Here is a 25,677-nt window from a genome sequence, read left to right on the forward strand (position 1 = left end):
ATGCCCGTGTGCGCTCCTCACTACTTTTACATTTTCCTCACGTTTATTGAAAAGAATTGGCTGCTCGCCATTGTACCAACTGAGGAGAAACACCCGGAGCAAGAGCAGAACCGAGACAACACCGGAAAAAGAGCAGCAATGCACTACTGAAAACCAACACTAGGGGCGATAGACTGTGCAGGCTAAATACAAAGCCCCTGACTCAGCGGCAAAAGCGCGAACTGAAAAAGCTCTTTGAACTCCCGAGCCTTCCGTAGCCGACAGTCCGCTCACGTGACCTCTGCTGCCGTGTCATGTGACGTCATTAGTATGTGTACTTGAGGCGGAGGGACAGGAAGAGGACTCCGTATACAATGACGAACGGTAAACGAGTGGCTGTGATAACTGTATGGGGTGACGAATGCCGACTCTGTCCCCAGTGGTCGCAGCAGAGCTTGGCGTGTGTAGGCGGTCGTGTATACCGAGCTCATACTAGTGCGGTGTTACTGTATGAGATTGGCCACGTAATAAAGGAGAAAATCCACAGTTTTCACTACTGGAAACAATGCGGAGAGAACGTATACAGACCACGATATACAATAACACCCTGTACAGATATATAATGGAGGTATAGAGCGCTATATATAACACCATGTACACATATATAATGGAGGTATAGAGCACTATATATAACACCATGTACACATATATAATGGAGGTATATAGAGCAGTATATATAACACCCTGTATACATATAATGGAGGTATATAGAGCAGTATATAACACCCTGTATACATATAATGGAGGTATATAGAGCAGTATATATAACACCCTGTATACATATAATGGAGGTATATAGAGCAGTATATATAACACCCTGTATACATATATAATGGAGGTATATAGAGCAGTATATATAACACCCTGTATACATATATAATGGAGGTATAGAGCAGTATATATAACACCCTGTACACATATATAATGGAGGTATAGAGCGCTATATATAACACCCTGTACACATATATAATGGAGGTATATAGAGCACCATGTACACATATATAATGGAGGTATATAGAGCAGTATATATAACACCCTGTATACATATATAATGGAGGTATAGAGCGCTATATATAACACCCTGTACACATATATAATGGAGGTATATAGAGCACTATATATAACACCATGTACACATATATAATGGAGGTATAGAGCGCTATATATAACACCATGTACACATATATAATGGAGGTATAGAGCACTATATATAACACCCTGTATACATATAATGGAGGTATATAGAGCAGTATATATAACACCCTGTATACATATAATGGAGGTATATAGAGCACTATATATAACACCATGTACACATATATAATGGAGGTATAGAGCACTATATATAACACCCTGTATACATATAATGGAGGTATATAGAGCAGTATATATAACACCCTGTATACATATAATGGAGGTATATAGAGCACTATATATAACACCCTGTATACATATATAATGGAGGTATAGAGCGCTATATATAACACCCTGTACACATATATAATGGAGGTATAGAGCGCTATATATAACACCCTGTACACATATATAATGGAGGTATATAGAGCACCATGTACACATATATAATGGAGGTATATAGAGCAGTATATATAACACCCTGTATACATATATAATGGAGGTATAGAGCGCTATATATAACACCCTGTACACATATATAATGGAGGTATATAGAGCACTATATATAACACCATGTACACATATATAATGGAGGTATAGAGCAGTATATATAACACCCTGTACACATATATAATGGAGGTATAGAGCTCTATATATAACATCATGTATACATATATAATGGAGGTATATAGAGCAGTATATATAACACCCTGTATACATATATAATGGAGGTATATAGAGCAGTATATATAACACCCTGTATACATATATAATGGAGGTATAGAGCGCTATATATAACACCCTGTACACATATATAATGGAGGTATATAGAGCACTATATATAACACCATGTACACATATATAATGGAGGTATAGAGCAGTATATATAACACCCTGTATACATATATAATGGAGGTATAGAGCGCTATATATAACACCCTGTACACATATATAATGGAGGTATATAGAGCACTATATATAACACCATGTACACATATATAATGGAGGTATAGAGCAGTATATATAACACCCTGTATACATATATAATGGAGGTATAGAGCGCTATATATAACACCCTGTACACATATATAATGGAGGTATAGAGCGCTATATATAACACCCTGTACACATATATAATGGAGGTATAGAGCACTATATATAACACCATGTATACATATATAATGGAGGTATAGAGCTCTATATATAACACCATGTACACATATATAATGGAGGTATAGAGCTCTATATATAACACCATGTACACATATATAATGGAGGTATATAGAGCACTATATGTAACACCGTGTACACATATATAATGGAGGTATAGAGCGCTATATATAACACCCTATACACATACATAATGGAGGTATAGAGCACTATATATAACACCCTGTATACATATAATGGAGGTATATAGAGCAGTATATATAACACCCTGTATACATATATAATGGAGGTATAGAGCGCTATATATAACACCCTGTACACATATATAATGGAGGTATATAGAGCACTATATATAACACCCTGTACACATATATAATGGAGGTATATAGAGCACTATATATAACACCCTGTATACATATATAATGGAGGTATAGAGCAGTATATATAACACCCTGTATACATATATAATGGAGGTATAGAGCGCTATATATAACACCCTGTACACATATATAATGGAGGTATAGAGCTCTATATATAACACCATGTACACATATATAATGGAGGTATAGAGCAGTATATATAACACCCTGTACACATATATAATGGAGGTATAGAGCGCTATATATAACACCCTGTACACATATATAATGGAGGTATAGAGCACTATATATAACACCATGTATACATATATAATGGAGGTATAGAGCTCTATATATAACACCATGTACACATATATAATGGAGGTATAGAGCTCTATATATAACACCATGTACACATATATAATGGAGGTATATAGAGCACTATATATAACACCCTGTACACATATATAATGGAGGTATAGAGCGCTATATATAACACCCTATACACATATATAATGGAGGTATAGAGCACTATATATAACACCCTGTATACATATAATGGAGGTATATAGAGCAGTATATATAACACCCTGTATACATATATAATGGAGGTATAGAGCGCTATATATAACACCCTGTACACATATATAATGGAGGTATAGAGCACTATATATAACACCATGTATACATATATAATGGAGGTATAGAGCTCTATATATAACACCATGTACACATATATAATGGAGGTATATAGAGCACTATATATAACACCCTGTACACATATATAATGGAGGTATATAGAGCACTATATATAACACCCTGTATACATATATAATGGAGGTATAGAGCAGTATATAACACCCTGTACACATATATAATGGAGGTATAGAGCTCGATATATAACACCATGTATACATATATAATGGAGGTATAGAGCGCTATATATAACACCCTGTACACATATATAATGGAGGTATAGAGCTCTATATATAACACCATGTATACATATATAATGGAGGTATATAGAGCACTATGTATAACACCCTGTACACATATATAATGGAGGTATATAGAGCTCTATATATAACACCCTGTACACATATATAATGGAGGTATAGAGCGCTATGTATAACACCCTGTACACATATATAATGGAGGTATATAGAGCACTATATATAACACCCTGTACACATATATAATGGAGGTATATATAACACCCTGTATACATATATAATGGAGGTATAGAGCAGTATATAACACCCTGTACACATATATAATGGAGGTATAGAGCTCTACATATAACACCATGTATACATATATAATGGAGGTATAGAGCTCTATATATAACACCATGTATACATATATAATGGAGGTATAGAGCACTATGTATAACACCATGTATACATATATAATGGAGGTATAGAGCACTATGTATAACACCCTGTACACATATAATGGAGGTATATAGAGCACTATATATAACACCCTGTACACATATATAATGGAGGTATATAGAGCACTATATATAACACCCTGTATACATATATAATGGAGGTATAGAGCAGTATATAACACCCTGTACACATATATAATGGAGGTATAGAGCTCTATATATAACACCATGTATACATATATAATGGAGGTATATAGAGCACTATATATATATATAACACCATGTACACATATAATGGAGGTATATAGAGCACTATATATAACACCATGTACACATAATGGAGGTATATAGAGCACTATATATAACACCCTGTACATATATAATGGAGATATATAGAGCACTATATATAACACCCTGTATACATATATAATGGAGGTATAGAGCAGTATATAACACCCTGTACACATATATAATGGAGGTATACAGCACTATATAACACCCTGTACACATATATAATGGAGGTATAGAGCGCTATATATAACACCCTGTACACATATATAATGGAGGTATAGAGCTCTATATATAACACCCTGTACACATATATAATGGAGGTATAGAGCACTATATATAACACCCTGTATACATATATAATGGAGGTATATAGAGCTCTATATATAACACCATGTATACATATATAATGGAGGTATAGAGCTCTATATATAACACCCTGTACACATATATAATGGAGGTATAGTGCACTATATATAACACCCTGTATACATATATAATGGAGGTATATAGAGCACTATATATAACACCCTGTATACATATATAATGGAGGTATATAGAGCGCTATATATAACACCATGTACACATATATAATGGAGGTATAGAGAACTATATATAACACCATGTATACATATATAATGGAGGTATAGAGCTCTATATATAACACCATGTATACATGTATAATGGAGGTATAGAGCACTATGTATAACACCCTGTACACATATATAATGGAGGTATATAGAGCACTATATATAACACCCTGTATACATATATAATGGAGGTATAGAGCAGTATATAACACCCTGTACACATATATAATGGAGGTATAGAGCACTATATATAACACCCTGTACACATATATAATGGAGGTATAGAGCTCTATATATAACACTGTACACATATATAATGGAGGTATAGAGCACTATATATAACACCCTGTATACATATATAATGGAGGTATATAGAGCTCTATATATAACACCAATTATACATATATAATGGAGGTATATAGAGCACTATATATAACACCATGTATACATATATAATGGAGGTATAGAGCTCTATATATAACACCATGTACACATATATAATGGAGGTATAGAGCTCTATATATAACACCCTGTACACATATATAATGGAGGTATAGAGCACTATATATAACACCCTGTACACATATATAATGGAGGTATATAGAGCACTATATATAACACCCTGTACACATATATAATGGAGGTATATAGAGCATTATATATAACACCCTGTACACATATATAATGGAGGTATAGAGCACTATATATAACACCATGTACACATATATAATGGAGGTATAGAGCAGTATATATAACACCATGTATACATATATAATGAAGGTATAGAGCACTATATATAACACCCTGTACACATATATAATGGAGGTATATAGAGCTCTATATATAACACCCTGTACACATATATATAGTGCTCTATATCTCCATTATATATGTGTACAGGGTGTTATATATAGAGCTCTATATACCTCCATTATATATGTGTACAGGGTGTTATATATAGTGCTCTATACCTTCATTATATATGTATACATGGTGTTATATATACTGCTCTATACCTCCATTATATAACACCCTGTATACATATATAATGGAGGTATATAGAGCTCTATATATAACACCATGTACACATATATAATGGAGGTATAGAGCACTATATATAACACCCTGTACACATATATAATGGAGGTATATAGAGCACTATATATAACACCCTGTATACATATATAATGGAGGTATATAGAGCACTATATATAACACCATGTACACATATATAATGGAGGTATAGAGCACTATATATAACACCATGTACACAATATAATGGAGGTATAGAGCACTATATATAATACCATGTATACATATATAATGGAGGTATAGAGCACTATGTATAACACCATGTACACATATATAATGGAGGTATAGAGCACTATGTATAACACCATGTACACATATATAATGGAGGTATAGAGCAGTATATATAACACCCTGTACACAATATAATGAAGGTATAGAGCACTATATATAACACCATGTACACATATATAATGGAGGTATTGAGCAGTATATATAACACCCTGTACACAATATAATGGAGGTATAGAGCACTATATATAACACCATGTATACATATATAATGGAGGTATAGAGCACTATGTATAACACCATGTACACATATATAATGGAGGTATAGAGCACTATATATATAACACCATGTATACATATATAATGGAGGTATAGAGCAGTATATATAACACCATGTACACAATATAATGAAGGTATAGAGCACTATATATAACACCATGTACACATATATAATGGAGGTATAGAGCAGTATATATAACACCATGTCCACATATATAATGGAGGTATAGAGCACTATATATAACACCATGTACACATATATAATGGAGGTATAGAGCAGTATATATAACACCATGTACACATATATAATGGAGGTATATAGAGCACCATGTACACATAATGGAAGTATATAGAGCACCATGTACACACATATAATGGAGGTATATAGAGCACTATATATAACACCATGTACACATATATAATGGAGGTATAGAGCACTATATATAACACCATGTACACATATATAATGTAGGTATAGAGCAGTATATATAACACCCTGTACACAATATAATGAAGGTATAGAGCACTATATATAACACCATGTACACATATATAATGGAGGTATATAGAGCAGTATATATAACACCCTGTACACCTATATAATGGAGGTGTAGAGCACTATATATAACACCATGTACACAATATAATGAAGGTATAGAGCACTATATATAACACCATGTACACATAATGGAGGTATATAGAGCACCATGTACACATATATAATGGAGGTATATAGAGCAGTATATATAACACCCTGTACACATATATAATGGAGGTATATAGAGCAGTATATATAACACCCTGTACACATATATAATGGAGGTATATAGAGCAGTATATATAACACCCTGTACACATATATAATGGAGGTATATAGAGCACTATATATAACACCCTGTACACATATATAATGGAGGTATAGAGCACTATGTATAACACCATGTACACATATATAATGGAGGTATAGAGCACTATATATAACACCATGTACACATATATAATGGAGCTATAGAGAACTATATATAACACCATGTACACATATATAATGGAGGTATAGAGCACTATGTATATCACCATGTACACATATATAATGGAGGTACAGAGCAGTATATATAACACCATGTACACATATATAATGGAGGTATAGAGCACTATATATAACACCATTTACACATATATAATAGAGGTATAGAGCACTATATATAACACCCTGTATACATATATAATGGAGGTATATAGAGCTCTATATATAACACCATGTATACATATATAATGGAGGTATATAGAGCTCTATATATAACACCATGTATACATATATAATTGAGGTATAGAGCTCTATATATAACACCCTGTACACATATAATGGAGGTATAGAGCACTATATATAACACCCTGTATACATATATAATGGAGGTATATATAGCACTATATATAACACCCTGTATACATATATAATTGAGGTATATAGAGCGGTATATATATCACCATGTACACATATATAATGGAGGTATAGAGCACTATATATAACACCATGTATACATATATAATGGAGGTATAGAGCTCTATATATAACACCATGTATACATATATAATGGAGGTATAGAGCACTATGTATAACACCCTGTACACATATATAATGGAGGTATATAGAGCACTATATATAACACCCTGTATACATATATAATGGAGGTATAGAGCAGTATATAACACCCTGTACACATATTTAATGGAGGTATAAAGCACTATATATAACACCCTGTACACATATATAATGGAGGTATAGAGCTCTATATATAACACCCTGTACACATATATAATGGAGGTATAGAGCACTATATATAACACCCTGTATACATATATAATGGAGGTATATAGAGCTCTATATATAAAACCATGTATACATATATAATGGAGGTATATAGAGCTCTATATATAACACCATGTATACATATATAATGGAGGTATAGAGCTCTATATATAACACCCTGTACACATATATAATGGAGGTATAGAGCTCTATATATAACACCATGTACACATATATAATGGAGGTATAGAGCACTATATATAACACCATGTATACATATATAATGGAGGTATAGAGCACTATGTATAACACCCTGTACACATATATAATGGAGGTATAGAGCACTATATATAACACCATGTATACATATATAATGGAGGTATAGAGCACTATGTATAACACCCTGTACACATATATAATGGAGGTATATAGAGCACTATATATAACACCCTGTACACATATATAATGGAGGTATATAGAGCATTATATATAACACCCTGTACACATATATAATGGAGGTATAGAGCAGTATATATAACACCATGTATACATATATAATGAAGGTATAGAGCACTATATATAACACCCTGTACACATATATAATGGAGGTATATAGAGCTCTATATATAACACCCTGTACACATATATAATGGAGGTATAGAGCACTATATATAACACCATGTACACATATATAATGGAGGTATAGAGCACTATATATAACACCCTGTACACATATAGAATGGAGGTATATAGAGCACTATATATAACACCCTGTACACATATATAATGGAGGTATAGAGCTCTATATATAACACCCTGTACACATATATAATGGAGGTATAGAGCACTATATATAACACCCTGTATACATATATAATGGAGGTATATAGAGCTCTATATATAACACCATGTATACATATATAATGGAGGTATAGAGCTCTATATATAACACCCTGTACACATATATAATGGAGGTATAGTGCACTATATATAACACCCTGTATACATATATAATGGAGGTATATAGAGCACTATATATAACACCCTGTATACATATATAATGGAGGTATATAGAGCGCTATATATAACACCATGTACACATATATAATGGAGGTTTAGAGAACTATATATAACACCATGTATACATATATAATGGAGGTATAGAGCTCTATATATAACACCATGTATACATGTATAATGGAGGTATAGAGCACTATGTATAACACCCTGTACACATATATAATGGAGGTATATAGAGCACTATATATAACACCCTGTATACATATATAATGGAGGTATAGAGCAGTATATAACACCCTGTACACATATATAATGGAGGTATAGAGCACTATATATAACACCCTGTACACATATATAATGGAGGTATAGAGCTCTATATATAACACTCTGTACACATATATAATGGAGGTATAGAGCACTATATATAACACCCTGTATACATATATAATGGAGGTATATAGAGCTCTATATATAACACCAATTATACATATATAATGGAGGTATATAGAGCACTATATATAACACCATGTATACATATATAATGGAGGTATAGAGCTCTATATATAACACCATGTACACATATATAATGGAGGTATAGAGCTCTATATATAACACCCTGTACACATATATAATGGAGGTATAGAGCACTATATATAACACCCTGTACACATATATAATGGAGGTATATAGAGCACTATATATAACACCCTGTACACATATATAATGGAGGTATATAGAGCATTATATATAACACCCTGTACACATATATAATGGAGGTATAGAGCACTATATATAACACCATGTACACATATATAATGGAGGTATAGAGCAGTATATATAACACCATGTATACATATATAATGAAGGTATAGAGCACTATATATAACACCCTGTACACAAATATAATGGAGGTATATAGAGCTCTATATATAACACCCTGTACACATATATAATGGAGATATAGAGCACTATATATAACACCCTGTATACATATATAATGGAGGTATATAGAGCTCTATATATAACACCATGTACACATATATAATGGAGGTATAGAGCACTATATATAACACCCTGTACACATATATAATGGAGGTATATAGAGCACTATATATAACACCCTGTATACATATATAATGGAGGTATATAGAGCACTATATATAACACCATGTACACATATATAATGGAGGTATAGAGCACTATATATAACACCATGTACACAATATAATGGAGGTATAGAGCACTATATATAATACCATGTATACATATATAATGGAGGTATAGAGCACTATGTATAACACCATGTACACATATATAATGGAGGTATAGAGCACTATGTATAACACCATGTACACATATATAATGGAGGTATAGAGCAGTATATATAACACCCTGTACACAATATAATGAAGGTATAGAGCACTATATATAACACCATGTACACATATATAATGGAGGTATTGAGCAGTATATATAACACCCTGTACACAATATAATGGAGGTATAGAGCACTATATATAACACCATGTATACATATATAATGGAGGTATAGAGCACTATGTATAACACCATGTACACATATATAATGGAGGTATAGAGCACTATATATAACACCATGTATACATATATAATGGAGGTATAGAGCAGTATATATAACACCCTGTACACAATATAATGAAGGTATAGAGCACTATATATAACACCATGTACACATATATAATGGAGGTATAGAGCAGTATATATAACACCATGTCCACATATATAATGGAGGTATAGAGCACTATATATAACACCATGTACACATATATAATGGAGGTATAGAGCAGTATATATAACACCATGTACACATATATAATGGAGGTATATAGAGCACCATGTACACATAATGGAAGTATATAGAGCACCATGTACACACATATAATGGAGGTATATAGAGCACTATATATAACACCATGTACACATATATAATGGAGGTATAGAGCACTATATATAACACCATGTACACATATATAATGTAGGTATAGAGCAGTATATATAACACCCTGTACACAATATAATGAAGGTATAGAGCACTATATATAACACCATGTACACATATATAATGGAGGTATATAGAGCAGTATATATAACACCCTGTACACCTATATAATGGAGGTGTAGAGCACTATATATAACACCATGTACACAATATAATGAAGGTATAGAGCACTATATATAACACCATGTACACATAATGGAGGTATATAGAGCACCATGTACACATATATAGTGGAGGTATATAGAGCAGTATATATAACACCCTGTACACATATATAATGGAGGTATATAGAGCAGTATATATAACACCCTGTACACATATATAATGGAGGTATATAGAGCAGTATATATAACACCCTGTACACATATATAATGGAGGTATATAGAGCACTATATATAACACCCTGTACACATATATAATGGAGGTATAGAGCACTATGTATAACACCATGTACACATATATAATGGAGGTATAGAGCACTATATATAACACCATGTACACATATATAATGGAGCTATAGAGAACTATATATAACACCATGTACACATATATAATGGAGGTATAGAGCACTATGTATATCACCATGTACACATATATAATGGAGGTACAGAGCAGTATATATAACACCATGTACACATATATAATGGAGGTATAGAGCACTATATATAACACCATTTACACATATATAATAGAGGTATAGAGCACTATATATAACACCCTGTATACATATATAATGGAGGTATATAGAGCTCTATATATAACACCATGTATACATATATAATGGAGGTATATAGAGCTCTATATATAACACCATGTATACATATATAATTGAGGTATAGAGCTCTATATATAACACCCTGTACACATATAATGGAGGTATAGAGCACTATATATAACACCCTGTATACATATATAATGGAGGTATATATAGCACTATATATAACACCCTGTATACATATATAATTGAGGTATATAGAGCGGTATATATATCACCATGTACACATATATAATGGAGGTATAGAGCACTATATATAACACCATGTATACATATATAATGGAGGTATAGAGCTCTATATATAACACCATGTATACATATATAATGGAGGTATAGAGCACTATGTATAACACCCTGTACACATATATAATGGAGGTATATAGAGCACTATATATAACACCCTGTTTACATATATAATGGAGGTATAGAGCAGTATATAACACCCTGTACACATATTTAATGGAGGTATAAAGCACTATATATAACACCCTGTACACATATATAATGGAGGTATAGAGCTCTATATATAACACCCTGTACACATATATAATGGAGGTATAGAGCACTATATATAACACCCTGTATACATATATAATGGAGGTATATAGAGCTCTATATATAACACCATGTATACATATATAATGGAGGTATATAGAGCTCTATGTATAACACCATGTATACATATATAATGGAGGTATAGAGCTCTATATATAACACCCTGTACACATATATACTGGAGGTATAGAGCTCTATATATAACACCATGTACACATATATAATGGAGGTATAGAGCACTATATATAACACCATGTATACATATATAATGGAGGTATAGAGCACTATGTATAACACCCTGTACACATATATAATGGAGGTATAGAGCACTATATATAACACCATGTATACATATATAATGGAGGTATAGAGCACTATGTATAACACCATGTACACATATATAATGGAGGTATAGAGCACTATATATAACACCCTGTACACATATAGAATGGAGGTATATAGAGCACTATATATAACACCCTGTACACATATATAATGGAGGTATAGAGCACTATATATAACACCATGTACACATATATAATGGAGGTATAGAGCACTATATATAACACCCTGTACACATATAGAATGGAGGTATATAGAGCACTATATATAACACCATGTACACATATATAATGGAGGTATAGAGCAGTATATATAACACCATGTACACATATATAATGGAGGTATAGAGCACTATATATAACACCCTGTACACATATATAATGGAGGTATATAGAGCACTATATATAACACCCTGTACACAATATAATGAAGGTATAGAGCACTATGTATAACACCATGTACACAATATAATGAAGGTATAGAGCACTATGTATAACACCATGTACACATATATAATGGAGGTATAGAGCACTATATATAACACCATGTATACATATATAATGGAGGTATAGAGCTCTATATATAACACCCTGTACACATATATAATGGAGGTATAGAGCACTATATATAACACCCTGTATACATATATAATGGAGGTATATAGAGCTCTATATATAACACCATGTATACATATATAATGGAGGTATAGAGCACTATGTATAACACCCTGTACACATATATAATGGAGGTATATAGAGCACTATATATAACACCCTGTACACATATATAATGGAGGTATATAGAGGCCTATATATAACACCCTGTACACATATATAATGGAGGTATAGAGCACTATATATAACACCATGTACACATATATAATGGAGGTATAGAGCAGTATATATAACACCATGTACACATATATAATGGAGGTATAGAGCACTATATATAACACCCTGTACACATATATAATGGAGGTATATAGAGCACTATATATAACACCATGTACACATATATAATGGAGGTATAGAGCACTATATATAACACCATGTACACAATATAATGGAGGTATAGAGCACTATATATAACACCATGTATACATATATAATGGAGGTATAGAGCACGATGTATAACACCATGTACACATATATAATGGAGGTATAGAGCAGTATATATAACACCCTGTACACAATATAATGAAGGTATAGAGCACTATATATAACACCATGTACACATATATAATGGAGGTATAGAGCAGTATATATAACACCCTGTACACAATATAATGGAGGTATAGAGCACTATATATAACACCATGTATACATATATAATGGAGGTATAGAGCACTATGTATAACACCATGTACACATATATAATGGAGGTATAGAGCACTATATAAAACACCCTGTACACATATATAATGGAGGTATATAGAGCACTATATATAACACCATGTATACATATATAATGGAGGTATAGAGCACTATATATAACACCATGTACACAATATAATGGAGGTATAGAGCACTATATATAACACCATGTATACATATATAATGGAGGTATAGAGCACTATGTATAACACCATGTACACATATATAATGGAGGTATAGAGCAGTATATATAACACCATGTACACATATATAATTGAGGTATATAGAGCACCATGTACACTTAATGGAGGTATATAGAGCACCATGTACACATATATAATGGAGGTATATAGAGCACTATATATAACACTATGTACACATATATAATGGAGGTATAGAGCACTATATATAACACCATGTACACATATATAATTTAGGTATAGAGCAGTATATATAACACCCTGTACACAATATAATGAAGGTATAGAGCACTATATATAACACCATGTACACATATATAATGGAGGTATATAGAGCAGTATATATAACACCCTGTACACCTATATAATGGAGGTGTAGAGCACTATATATAACACCATGTACACAATATAATGAAGGTATAGAGCACTATATATAACACCATGTACACATAATGGAGGTATATAGAGCACCATGTACACATATATAATGGAGGTATATAGAGCAGTATATATAACACCCTGTACACATATATAATGAAGGTATATAGAGCAGTATATATAACACCCTGTACACATATATAATGGAGGTATATAGAGTACTATATATAACACCCTGTACACACATATAATGGAGGTATAGAGCACTATGTATAACACCATGTACACATATATAATGGAGGTATAGAGCACTATATATAACACCATGTACACATATATAATGGAGGTATAGCGCTCTATATATAACACCATGTACACATATATAATGGAGGTATAGAGCAGTATATATAGCACCATGTACACATTTTTAATGGAAACAGAGCACTATATATAGCACCATGTACACATATATAATGGAAACATAGAGCAGTGTATATAACACCATGTACAGATATATAATGGAGGTATATAGAGCAGTATATATAACACCATGTACACATATATAATGGACGTATATAGAGCACTATATATATGTCTACATGGTGTTATATATACTGCTCTATATACCTCAATTATATATCTGTGCATGGTGTTATATATACTGCTCTATACCTCCATTATATATGTGTACATGATGTTATATATACTGTTCTATACCTCCATTATATATGTGTACATGGTGTTATATAATGGAGGTATAGAGCAGTATATATAACACAATGTACACATATATAATGGAGGTATAGAGCAGTATATATAACACCATGTACACATATATAATGGAGGTATATAGAGCAGTATATATAACACCATGTACACATATATACTGGAGGTGTATAGAGCACTATATATAACACCATGTACACATATATATACTGCTCTATATACCTCCATTATATATGTGTACATGGTGTTATATATACTGCTCTATATACCTCCATTATATATGTGTACATGGTGTTATATAATAGAGGTATATAGAGCAGTATATATAACACCATGTACACACACATAATGGAGGTATAGAGCAGTATATATAACACCATGTACAGATATATAATGGAGCTATATAGAGCACTATATATAACACCATGTACACATATATACTGCTCTATATACCTCCATTATATATGTGTATGGTGTTATATAATGGAGATATATAGAGCACTATATATAGCACCATATACAGATATATACTGGAGGTATAGAGCACTATATATAACACCATGTATACATATATAATGGAGGTATAGAGCAGTATATATAACACCCTGTACACAATATAATGGAGGTATAGAGCACTATATATAACACCATGTATACATATATAATGGAGGTATAGAGCACTATGTATAACACCATGTACACATATATAATGGAGGTATAGAGCACTATATAAAACACCCTGTACACATATATAATGGAGGTATATAGAGCACTATATATAACACCATGTATACATATATAATGGAGGTATAGAGCACTATATATAACACCATGTACACAATATAATGGAGGTATAGAGCACTATATATAACACCATGTATACATATATAATGGAGGTATAGAGCACTATGTATAACACCATGTACACATATATAATGGAGGTATAGAGCAGTATATATAACACCATGTACACATATATAATTGAGGTATATAGAGCACCATGTACACTTAATGGAGGTATATAGAGCACCATGTACACATATATAATGGAGGTATATAGAGCACTATATATAACACTATGTACACATATATAATGGAGGTATAGAGCACTATATATAACACCATGTACACATATATAATTTAGGTATAGAGCAGTATATATAACACCCTGTACACAATATAATGAAGGTATAGAGCACTATATATAACACCATGTACACATATATAATGGAGGTATATAGAGCAGTATATATAACACCCTGTACACCTATATAATGGAGGTGTAGAGCACTATATATAACACCATGTACACAATATAATGAAGGTATAGAGCACTATATATAACACCATGTACACATAATGGAGGTATATAGAGCACCATGTACACATATATAATGGAGGTATATAGAGCAGTATATATAACACCCTGTACACATATATAATGAAGGTATATAGAGCAGTATATATAACACCCTGTACACATATATAATGGAGGTATATAGAGTACTATATATAACACCCTGTACACACATATAATGGAGGTATAGAGCACTATGTATAACACCATGTACACATATATAATGGAGGTATAGAGCACTATATATAACACCATGTACACATATATAATGGAGGTATAGCGCTCTATATATAACACCATGTACACATATATAATGGAGGTATAGAGCAGTATATATAGCACCATGTACACATTTTTAATGGAAACAGAGCACTATATATAGCACCATGTACACATATATAATGGAAACATAGAGCAGTGTATATAACACCATGTACAGATATATAATGGAGGTATATAGAGCAGTATATATAACACCATGTACACATATATAATGGACGTATATAGAGCACTATATATATGTCTACATGGTGTTATATATACTGCTCTATATACCTCAATTATATATCTGTGCATGGTGTTATATATACTGCTCTATACCTCCATTATATATGTGTACATGATGTTATATATACTGTTCTATACCTCCATTATATATGTGTACATGGTGTTATATAATGGAGGTATAGAGCAGTATATATAACACAATGTACACATATATAATGGAGGTATAGAGCAGTATATATAACACCATGTACACATATATAATGGAGGTATATAGAGCAGTATATATAACACCATGTACACATATATACTGGAGGTGTATAGAGCACTATATATAACACCATGTACACATATATATACTGCTCTATATACCTCCATTATATATGTGTACATGGTGTTATATATACTGCTCTATATACCTCCATTATATATGTGTACATGGTGTTATATAATAGAGGTATATAGAGCAGTATATATAACACCATGTACACACACATAATGGAGGTATAGAGCAGTATATATAACACCATGTACAGATATATAATGGAGCTATATAGAGCACTATATATAACACCATGTACACATATATACTGCTCTATATACCTCCATTATATATGTGTATGGTGTTATATAATGGAGATATATAGAGCACTATATATAGCACCATATACAGATATATACTGGAGGTATAGAGCACTATATATAACACCATGTATACATATATAATGGAGGTATATAGAGCAGTATATATAACACCATGTACACATATATAATGGAGGTATAGAGCAGTATATATAACACCCTGTACACAATATAATGGAGGTATATAGAGCACTATATATATAACACCATGTATACATATATAATGGAGGTATATAGAGCACTATATATATATAACACCATGTACACATATAATGGAGGTATATAGAGCACTATATATAACACCATGTACACATAATGGAGGTATATAGAGCACTATATATAACACCCTGTACATATATAATGGAGATATATAGAGCACTATATATAACAATAACACATATATAGTGCTCTATATACATCCATTATATATGTGTAATTGTTATATATAGTGCTCTATGTACCTCCATTATATAACAATTACACATATCTAATGGAGGTATATAGAGCAGTATATATAACACCCTGTACACATATATAATGGAGGTATATAGAGCAGTGTATATGTCATAGCTGCTTTTTGTTCTGACCAAGCGTCAGGTATGCCAGATCACCAGTGAGCCCGGATTATGAGGTTTTTCGCCCTTCTGTTCACAAGGGCTTGGAGACAAGAGACTCAACACACACAAGCCGTGGTCAAATCACTTTATCTGTCGTAATGAAATACAAGGCAATCTTTTATACCATTTACAACAAATGTAATTCTATGGAGCTCATGTAGCCCCCACCATCACCTTCAGAATTATATCATGTTTACAATGTGTCCAGAACATGTTGTAATTGACTATGGAGAACAAATATGATAAGTATAGTTTCCTTGAGAACAGAGACTATAGCTGGAGTCACACATAGCGACTTACCAGCGATCAACGTGTCAGGATCGCTGGTAAGTCGCTATGTGATCGCTGGTGAGCTGTCACACAGACAGCTTCACCAGCGATCAGCACAGCGACGCCGAGCGCGCGGCGTCGCTGTGTTTGTTAGTTACCAGCGCGCTGATGCAGGAAGCTGGTAACTAATGTACACATTGGGTATCCAAGGGATGCGCGTCCCTTAGATACCCGATGTGTACATTAGTTACCATCTCCCTGCAGCAGCGCGCTGGTAAGTAACGTACACATCGGGTATCTAAGGGACGCGCGTCCCTTGGATACCCGATGTGTACGTTAGTTACCAGCGGATCGCTGGTCTGCGTGCTGGCCAGCGGGAGATCAGCGACGAAAGAAATGTCCAGAGGTTTCTTGCAGCGATCAGCGATACCGGTCGGTGATTGCTGTCACTCACAGCGATCTCACTGGTGAGATCGCTGTTGTGTCACAAAACTTGTGACTCAGCAGCGATCTCGCTAGCGAGATTGCTATGTGTGACGGGGCCTTAATAGTCTAGGAGCTACTGTCTCATGGGTCTAGTACCCATAAGGGGGCTTCCTACCTGCTTCGCCCATCCACCCTCTGTGTGGACACTCACTTTCCCCATCAGCAAAGGCTACCTGGGGTCTATGATACACTACAGAAGGTTCAGCCTTAGATTCTTTTTTTATGCATACATTATTCAATAGCTTAAGTAATACATATATTAGCGCTTTTACGGCTACATAAAGCAATAAGCAAAACAACAAAGTTTGCATACAAGGCTGTACAATGCCAAAAATCCATCCTGCAAGGCGATTAAACCAATTTGCTGGATTTAGGAAAGAGAATGTGTTACCCCACCAGGAGTCTCTGTTTGCTCTCTGTTGCTTTAACCATTGGTCTCTAAGTTCATCTATTTTGTCTATACTGGCCCTGATCTGGAGATTGCCAGCAGGTTTGATAATAATTACAACAAGTGGGACCAATTATCTGACACATTCCTCCTTCTTTTGCTGTCAGGTAATCTAGTACTATAGTATGTTGGTTAGTAACTATGATTAATTGTCTCTGTATTGTATTAAGGGGGTTTTACACATAGCGATATCGCTATAACGTCAACGATTTTGTGACGTTATAGCGATATCGCTATGTGTGATACTTACCTCCATTATAGCTGATCGCTCGAGAATGTCCGGCTCCATTTCTCGTCGTCGGCTTCCTGCTGGCGCCGACGAGCGACGCGTGGAGGCGGGCGGGAGGACGTCTTCATCGCTGTGTGTGAAAGGTGAGTATCGTGCGCTGCGTCGCTGCTGCATCGCTGTGAGATCTTTCTGTGTGAAAGCTCACTAGCGATCATTTAGCGATGCACCAGCGATCCTGACCGGGTCGGATCGCTGGTGCATCGCTAAATGTAAAAGGGCCTTTAGTTTCATTAAGAACTTCAAGAATCTGGAAAATCTGATCGTCCAGGTAGTCGGTAGCTTCCACTAATTTATCCCACATTTGTGTTATGAAGGGGTATATTAGCATACTACTGAATATTTTATTTGTTATCCCCATTTCTACTAGATGCGGCCTACCATTTGGCCGGGGCTTATTGTCTGCAGCCCTTCTATACAAGGTATGAATTGGAACTGCTGCTGTGTCTATTTTACTATGAGGAACTATGAAAGTGGCTGGTGTTAGTTTGGCAAGAGTGCAGACCCCTCTTATGTCCGGGCTCACCCACCTGTGGGCACGATGTCCGCAAACCAAGAATACTCCTTCTGGGATAACACAAACGTGACCTGGGGTCTGTATACATTGGTATAAGCTCAAAAGTCCTGACATAGGCTTATGGGCACACCAAGTATTATTCATTTGTTTTCCGTTTATACCAGATGTACATTTACCCCTTTCTTTCCTTATTATTTTACCCGTAGATGCTTTACAGCCTTCAACACCATCCTGGTACATCGTCTTATTAACCTGTGTTTGATCATGAGTGTATATGCGGAAGCAATTATTGACCTCACCACAGGTGTTTACTCCAGTGTGTTGAAGACTGAACCACAGTCCATCATTGTGAATGGGGTCTGAGTGAGGGATTTCAGTCCTCCTCCTGGCGACCATATTCCCGCCACCACATTTATACCTTAGGCCGCGTTATATTATACTGAAACCAGGGATTAGCGGCCCATTCGATTATAGCCAATGAGGCAGATATATCACGGGGCACATCTTTTCCCCAAAACCTAGATTGAGTCCAAGTCTTATTATGTATGCAGTGTGGGGTTAATACCTTCCATGGCTCCAGAGGTAAGGCTAAGTACGGCATACGGCATAGTCCTCGCAGATACTGGGCTGTGTGTACAGATCCAACAGTCTTTCGGTTTCTGTCCTTCCATGTCCTTTATGAGAAGAGCATGATGCCGAATAAGTTTGTTGTCCCAGTCAGCATTTAAGAGTTTATCCTGTGTCTCTGCAGTTCGCAGTAACCCTGTCACTGCCAGCAAGGTGATGAGTAGAACAGTCATTCTGCTGTTGAAAAGACTTTCTTGCAGTGACTGGCGTGGATCCAGGTGGGCTTTCCCTCAAGTTTTACTGAGGTGGATGTTGTCAGCTGGACTTGGAAGGGGCCATCAAATCGTGGGTCCAGGCTCCTTCTCATCTGTCTGCTTATAACCACCCAATCGCCTGGATTCAACTGATGCACTTCTGCACTGGCATTAGGATCTGGAATGGATGAGAACACTGTTTATGCACCACATTAAGTCTTTCCTGCAAGGCCTGGACATAGGCTGCCATAGAACCGTGTTGCATTTGTAGCACCTGTGGGAAGTACAAACCACTCTTTGGTGCACTACCAAACAGGACTTCAAAAGGAGACAAGCCTGTATTTCTATTTGGAGTGTGTCTGACTAGAAAGAGCGCAAGAGGCAAGCACTCTACCCAGCTCTTTCCTGTGTCTGCCATGACCTTTTGAATTTTCAATTTAAGTGTCCCATTTAGTCTTTCCACTTTCCCACTACTTTGTGGCCTATATGGTGTATGAAATGCTTGCTGTACACCCAGGGCCTGCATGACTTCCCTCATTATTTCTCCCGTGAAGTGTGTACCCCTATCGCATTCTATGGTTTCTGGGACACCATACCTGCAGATCAGTTCTTTCATCAGTTTGTCTGCAGTAATTTTAGCAGTTGCACATTTTACCGGATAGGCTTCCGGCCAACCGGAGAAGAGATCCACACATACTAGGACATATTCATACACTCCTACCTTAGGTAGCTGTATGTAGTCAATCTGCAGTCTCTGAAATGGGTAGAGAGGCCTAGGTGTCACTTTCTTAGGGACTTTTACTGTTTTACCTGGGTTGTGCTGTGCACAGATGAGGCATGATTGTACAAGTTTCGCGGCTGCGTAACTGAAACCAGGAGCGATCCAGAAGGCATCTACCATGGCACACATGTGACTTTTTGAGGTGTGAGTGGGGCCACGTGCTGCTTGCGCCATGATTGGGAACAGGGACTTTGGTGGGCACAACTTATCCTTATTCTCCCATACTCCGTTTGAGTTCAGCTCAGCTCCCAGTCTCCCCCGGTGTACCTTCTCTGTTTGAGCAGCCTGTTGCTGGAGAGATTTCAGGACATCTAGGCTCAGTGTGGCTGGAATACACTGACTCCCCACCACCATCCACTGCTCTCTAGGCCGCCTTGCTGCTACTTTAGCAGCCTCATCCGCCCTTCTGTTGCCCTCCACGGAGTCACCTTTTGTGTGTGCTTTTACCTTGACAATGCCAACCTGGACTGGTAACATCAATGCCTCCATCAATTGTTTCACCAGCTCTGCATTTTTAATGGGCTTACCGGCTGATGTAAGAAACGCTCTGCTTCTCCAGATAGGGCCATAATCATGGGCTATTCCCCATGCATAGTTTGAATCAGTGTAAGGCTGTGTGCCCACGTAGCGATTTTTAAGCGTTTTTGCCGCGATTTACGGCGCAAAAACGTTTAAAAATCGTGTACAGAACGCCCCCCATGCATTCCTATGGCATTCCGCACATGCTGTGCTAATGCTGCGCTTTTTACCGCGGCGGAATCGCATCGCGGAAAAAATCTCAGCATGCTCATTCTTTTTTGTGGAATCGCAAAGAATTGCCGCGATTCCACACCCATAGGAATGCATGAGAATCGCTTACTTCCCGCATGTGGCTATGCCCACCATGTGGGAAGTTAAGCGTCTCATGTGCGGTTGGTACCCACGGTGTAGAGGAGAGGAGACTATCCTCCAGGCCCTGGGTACCATACCCCTGTAAAAAAAAGAATAAAAAATTAAAAATCGGGGTATATTTACCTTCCGGCGTCCCGCGCTGCATTCCCGGCCTAAGCGTTCCCAGTAATGCCTTGCAGCAAGGCCCTGTGATGACGTAGTCTCGCGTGACTCTAGCGGTCTCGCGAGATCGCTATAGCAACGCGAGACTACGTCATCACAGGTCTCGCAAGGCATTACTGGGAACGCTGAGGCCCGGGATAGCAGCGCGGGACGCCGGAAGGTAAATATACCACGATTTTTAATTTTTTTTATCATTTTTAACATTCTATCTTTTACTATTGAGGCCGCATAGGCGGCCTCAATAGGAAAAACCTGGTCACACTTGTCAAACACTATGTTTGACGAGTGTGACCAACCTGTCAATGCGATATTCAAGCACTTTCCAAGCGATTTGAAGCATCGCTTGGAAAGTGCTTGAATATCGCACGCGAAAATCGCGGCAAAATCGTGATCATAATCGCGGTGAAATCGCGCGGAAAAAAACGCGCGATTTCTGGTAAGGAGTCAGGTTTTTAGTGTCCAGAATAAAACGCTACGTGGGCACATAGCCTAAATATTAGCGACTTTACCTGCAGCGGCTCTACACGCCTCAGTGAGTGCCTTCAACTCTGCCTCCTGTGCCGACATTTGAGGAGGGAGTGGTCCAGCTCGAATTACCTCATGTGAGGATACTACTGCATATCCAGTGTAGAATCGTCCATCCTGGTGGTATCTGGAGCCATCTATAAAAAAAACTCAAAATCTGCATTAGGAACAGTTCTATGCAGTCATGTTCATGCATCATGTCAAAGTATTCTTCCTCACTTGCTAATACGGTCACCAATTCCCCCTTTTCTGAATCCACAGGCAGGAGGGTGGCTGGATTCAGAACGTTACATCTTTTGAGAGTGACATACTCAGGAATTAGTAGAGCACATGCAAGTCGGAGCTGTCTGGCCATAGACAGATGTTTTGGTTGAACTTGTACGAGTATGGATTGTCAAAGGAGTGATATCATAGGGGTCTGATGACAAACAGTTGTAAAGTGGTTGCAACATTTGTGAAGCAGGCCTTATCCAAGGCCTACAGTACGTCACTAAGCCTAGGAAAGTGTGTAGATGCTGATGTGACCTGTGTAGAGGGAGATTTTGAATTGCCTGTTTCCTGTCTTCAGTCAGGTGTCTGGTACCTTTGGCAATACAATGTCTCAAAAATGTCACCTTTTGTTTGCAATACTGTAATTTGTCACGTGAGACCTTGCAACCCTTTTCTGCTAAAAAAAAAAAAAACATAGCAAGGAAACTGGCTTCCCTGCAGGACCTCTGGTCCAGGCAGAACAGCGAAAGGTCATCCACGTACTGTAATAGTACAATCTGCGGATGAGGTGATTGCCACTACTCAAAGATCCCTGCCATCGCTGCTGAATAGATGGCAGGGGATTTCTTTCCCCCTTTGTGGGAGGACTGTCCAACAATATTGTTTACCTTTATGAGTAAAGGAAAAAGATACTGACAGTCAGGGTGCAGGGGTACAGAGAAAAATGCACCTGCTAAATCAATGACTGTGAAACATTTTGACATCACTGGGATCTCTGACAGTATTGTGTGTGGATCAGGGACGATTGAGGTCACACTCTCTGTAACATCATTAATAGCCCTTAAGTCATGAACCTTTCTGTAAGTGTCAGCAAACCCTTGAGTCCTATTTCCGTAATGGGATACAAAGGGGTGTTGCAGGGGGAAGATCTTTGCACTAGAACCCCTGCGTTAACATACTCTCTAATATCTCTGCTCGGGGCCATTGATTTGGCTAGGCTCAAGGGGTATTGCTTTAAACAAGTAGGAGTGGTTCCTTTTTTCAATTTAATCATGATGGGGAATGGGCAGCCGACCCACATCAGTTTTTCCCCTTGCCCAAACAGTGTCTGGCACCTGTCCCATTTCCTCATCCTCAGGCATTTTGGTGTCAGGTGTTGGTTTCACTGCTTTTGTCATATACACACCATTGCCGCAATCTTACACAAATGTTTATCTGAGAGGGGACTTGTGACTGTAATACCCACAGTGAGAGTACTGTATGGTGGCCGGGATCGCACCTAGCACATCTGCTCCCAGTAAATTCATAGGGATATTGTCACTAACAATAAGTTTTGTAAGTACCACAATTCCAGCACCTCACTGTTTCTATGTC

General features: G+C 35.8%; 1 protein-coding gene across 2 annotated transcripts in view; it reads left to right on the top strand.

Moving 5' to 3' along the window:
• The first annotated feature begins 204 nt into the window (after nt 1–204).
• The window catches only part of TMEM167B (transmembrane protein 167B), a 73,732-nt gene continuing 48,259 nt past the window's right edge, over nt 205–25,677 (top strand). Inside the window, exons 1-2 of one of the 2 annotated variants that reach the window (XM_073561045.1) lie at nt 256–363; nt 20,767–20,818. In XM_073561045.1, coding sequence (XP_073417146.1) covers nt 20,767–20,818 — 52 coding nt within the window. In that variant the 5' untranslated portion in view covers nt 256–363. Of the gene's footprint in view, nt 364–20,766; nt 20,819–25,677 lie in introns of both variants that reach the window. The other variant, XM_073561046.1, reaches the window with a different exon arrangement.

The sequence above is a fragment of the Dendrobates tinctorius genome, unplaced genomic scaffold, assembly GCF_039654945.1.
Source record: "Dendrobates tinctorius isolate UK_male_01 unplaced genomic scaffold, ASM3965494v1 ptg000312l, whole genome shotgun sequence".
Classification (NCBI taxonomy): Eukaryota; Metazoa; Chordata; class Amphibia; order Anura; family Dendrobatidae; genus Dendrobates; species Dendrobates tinctorius.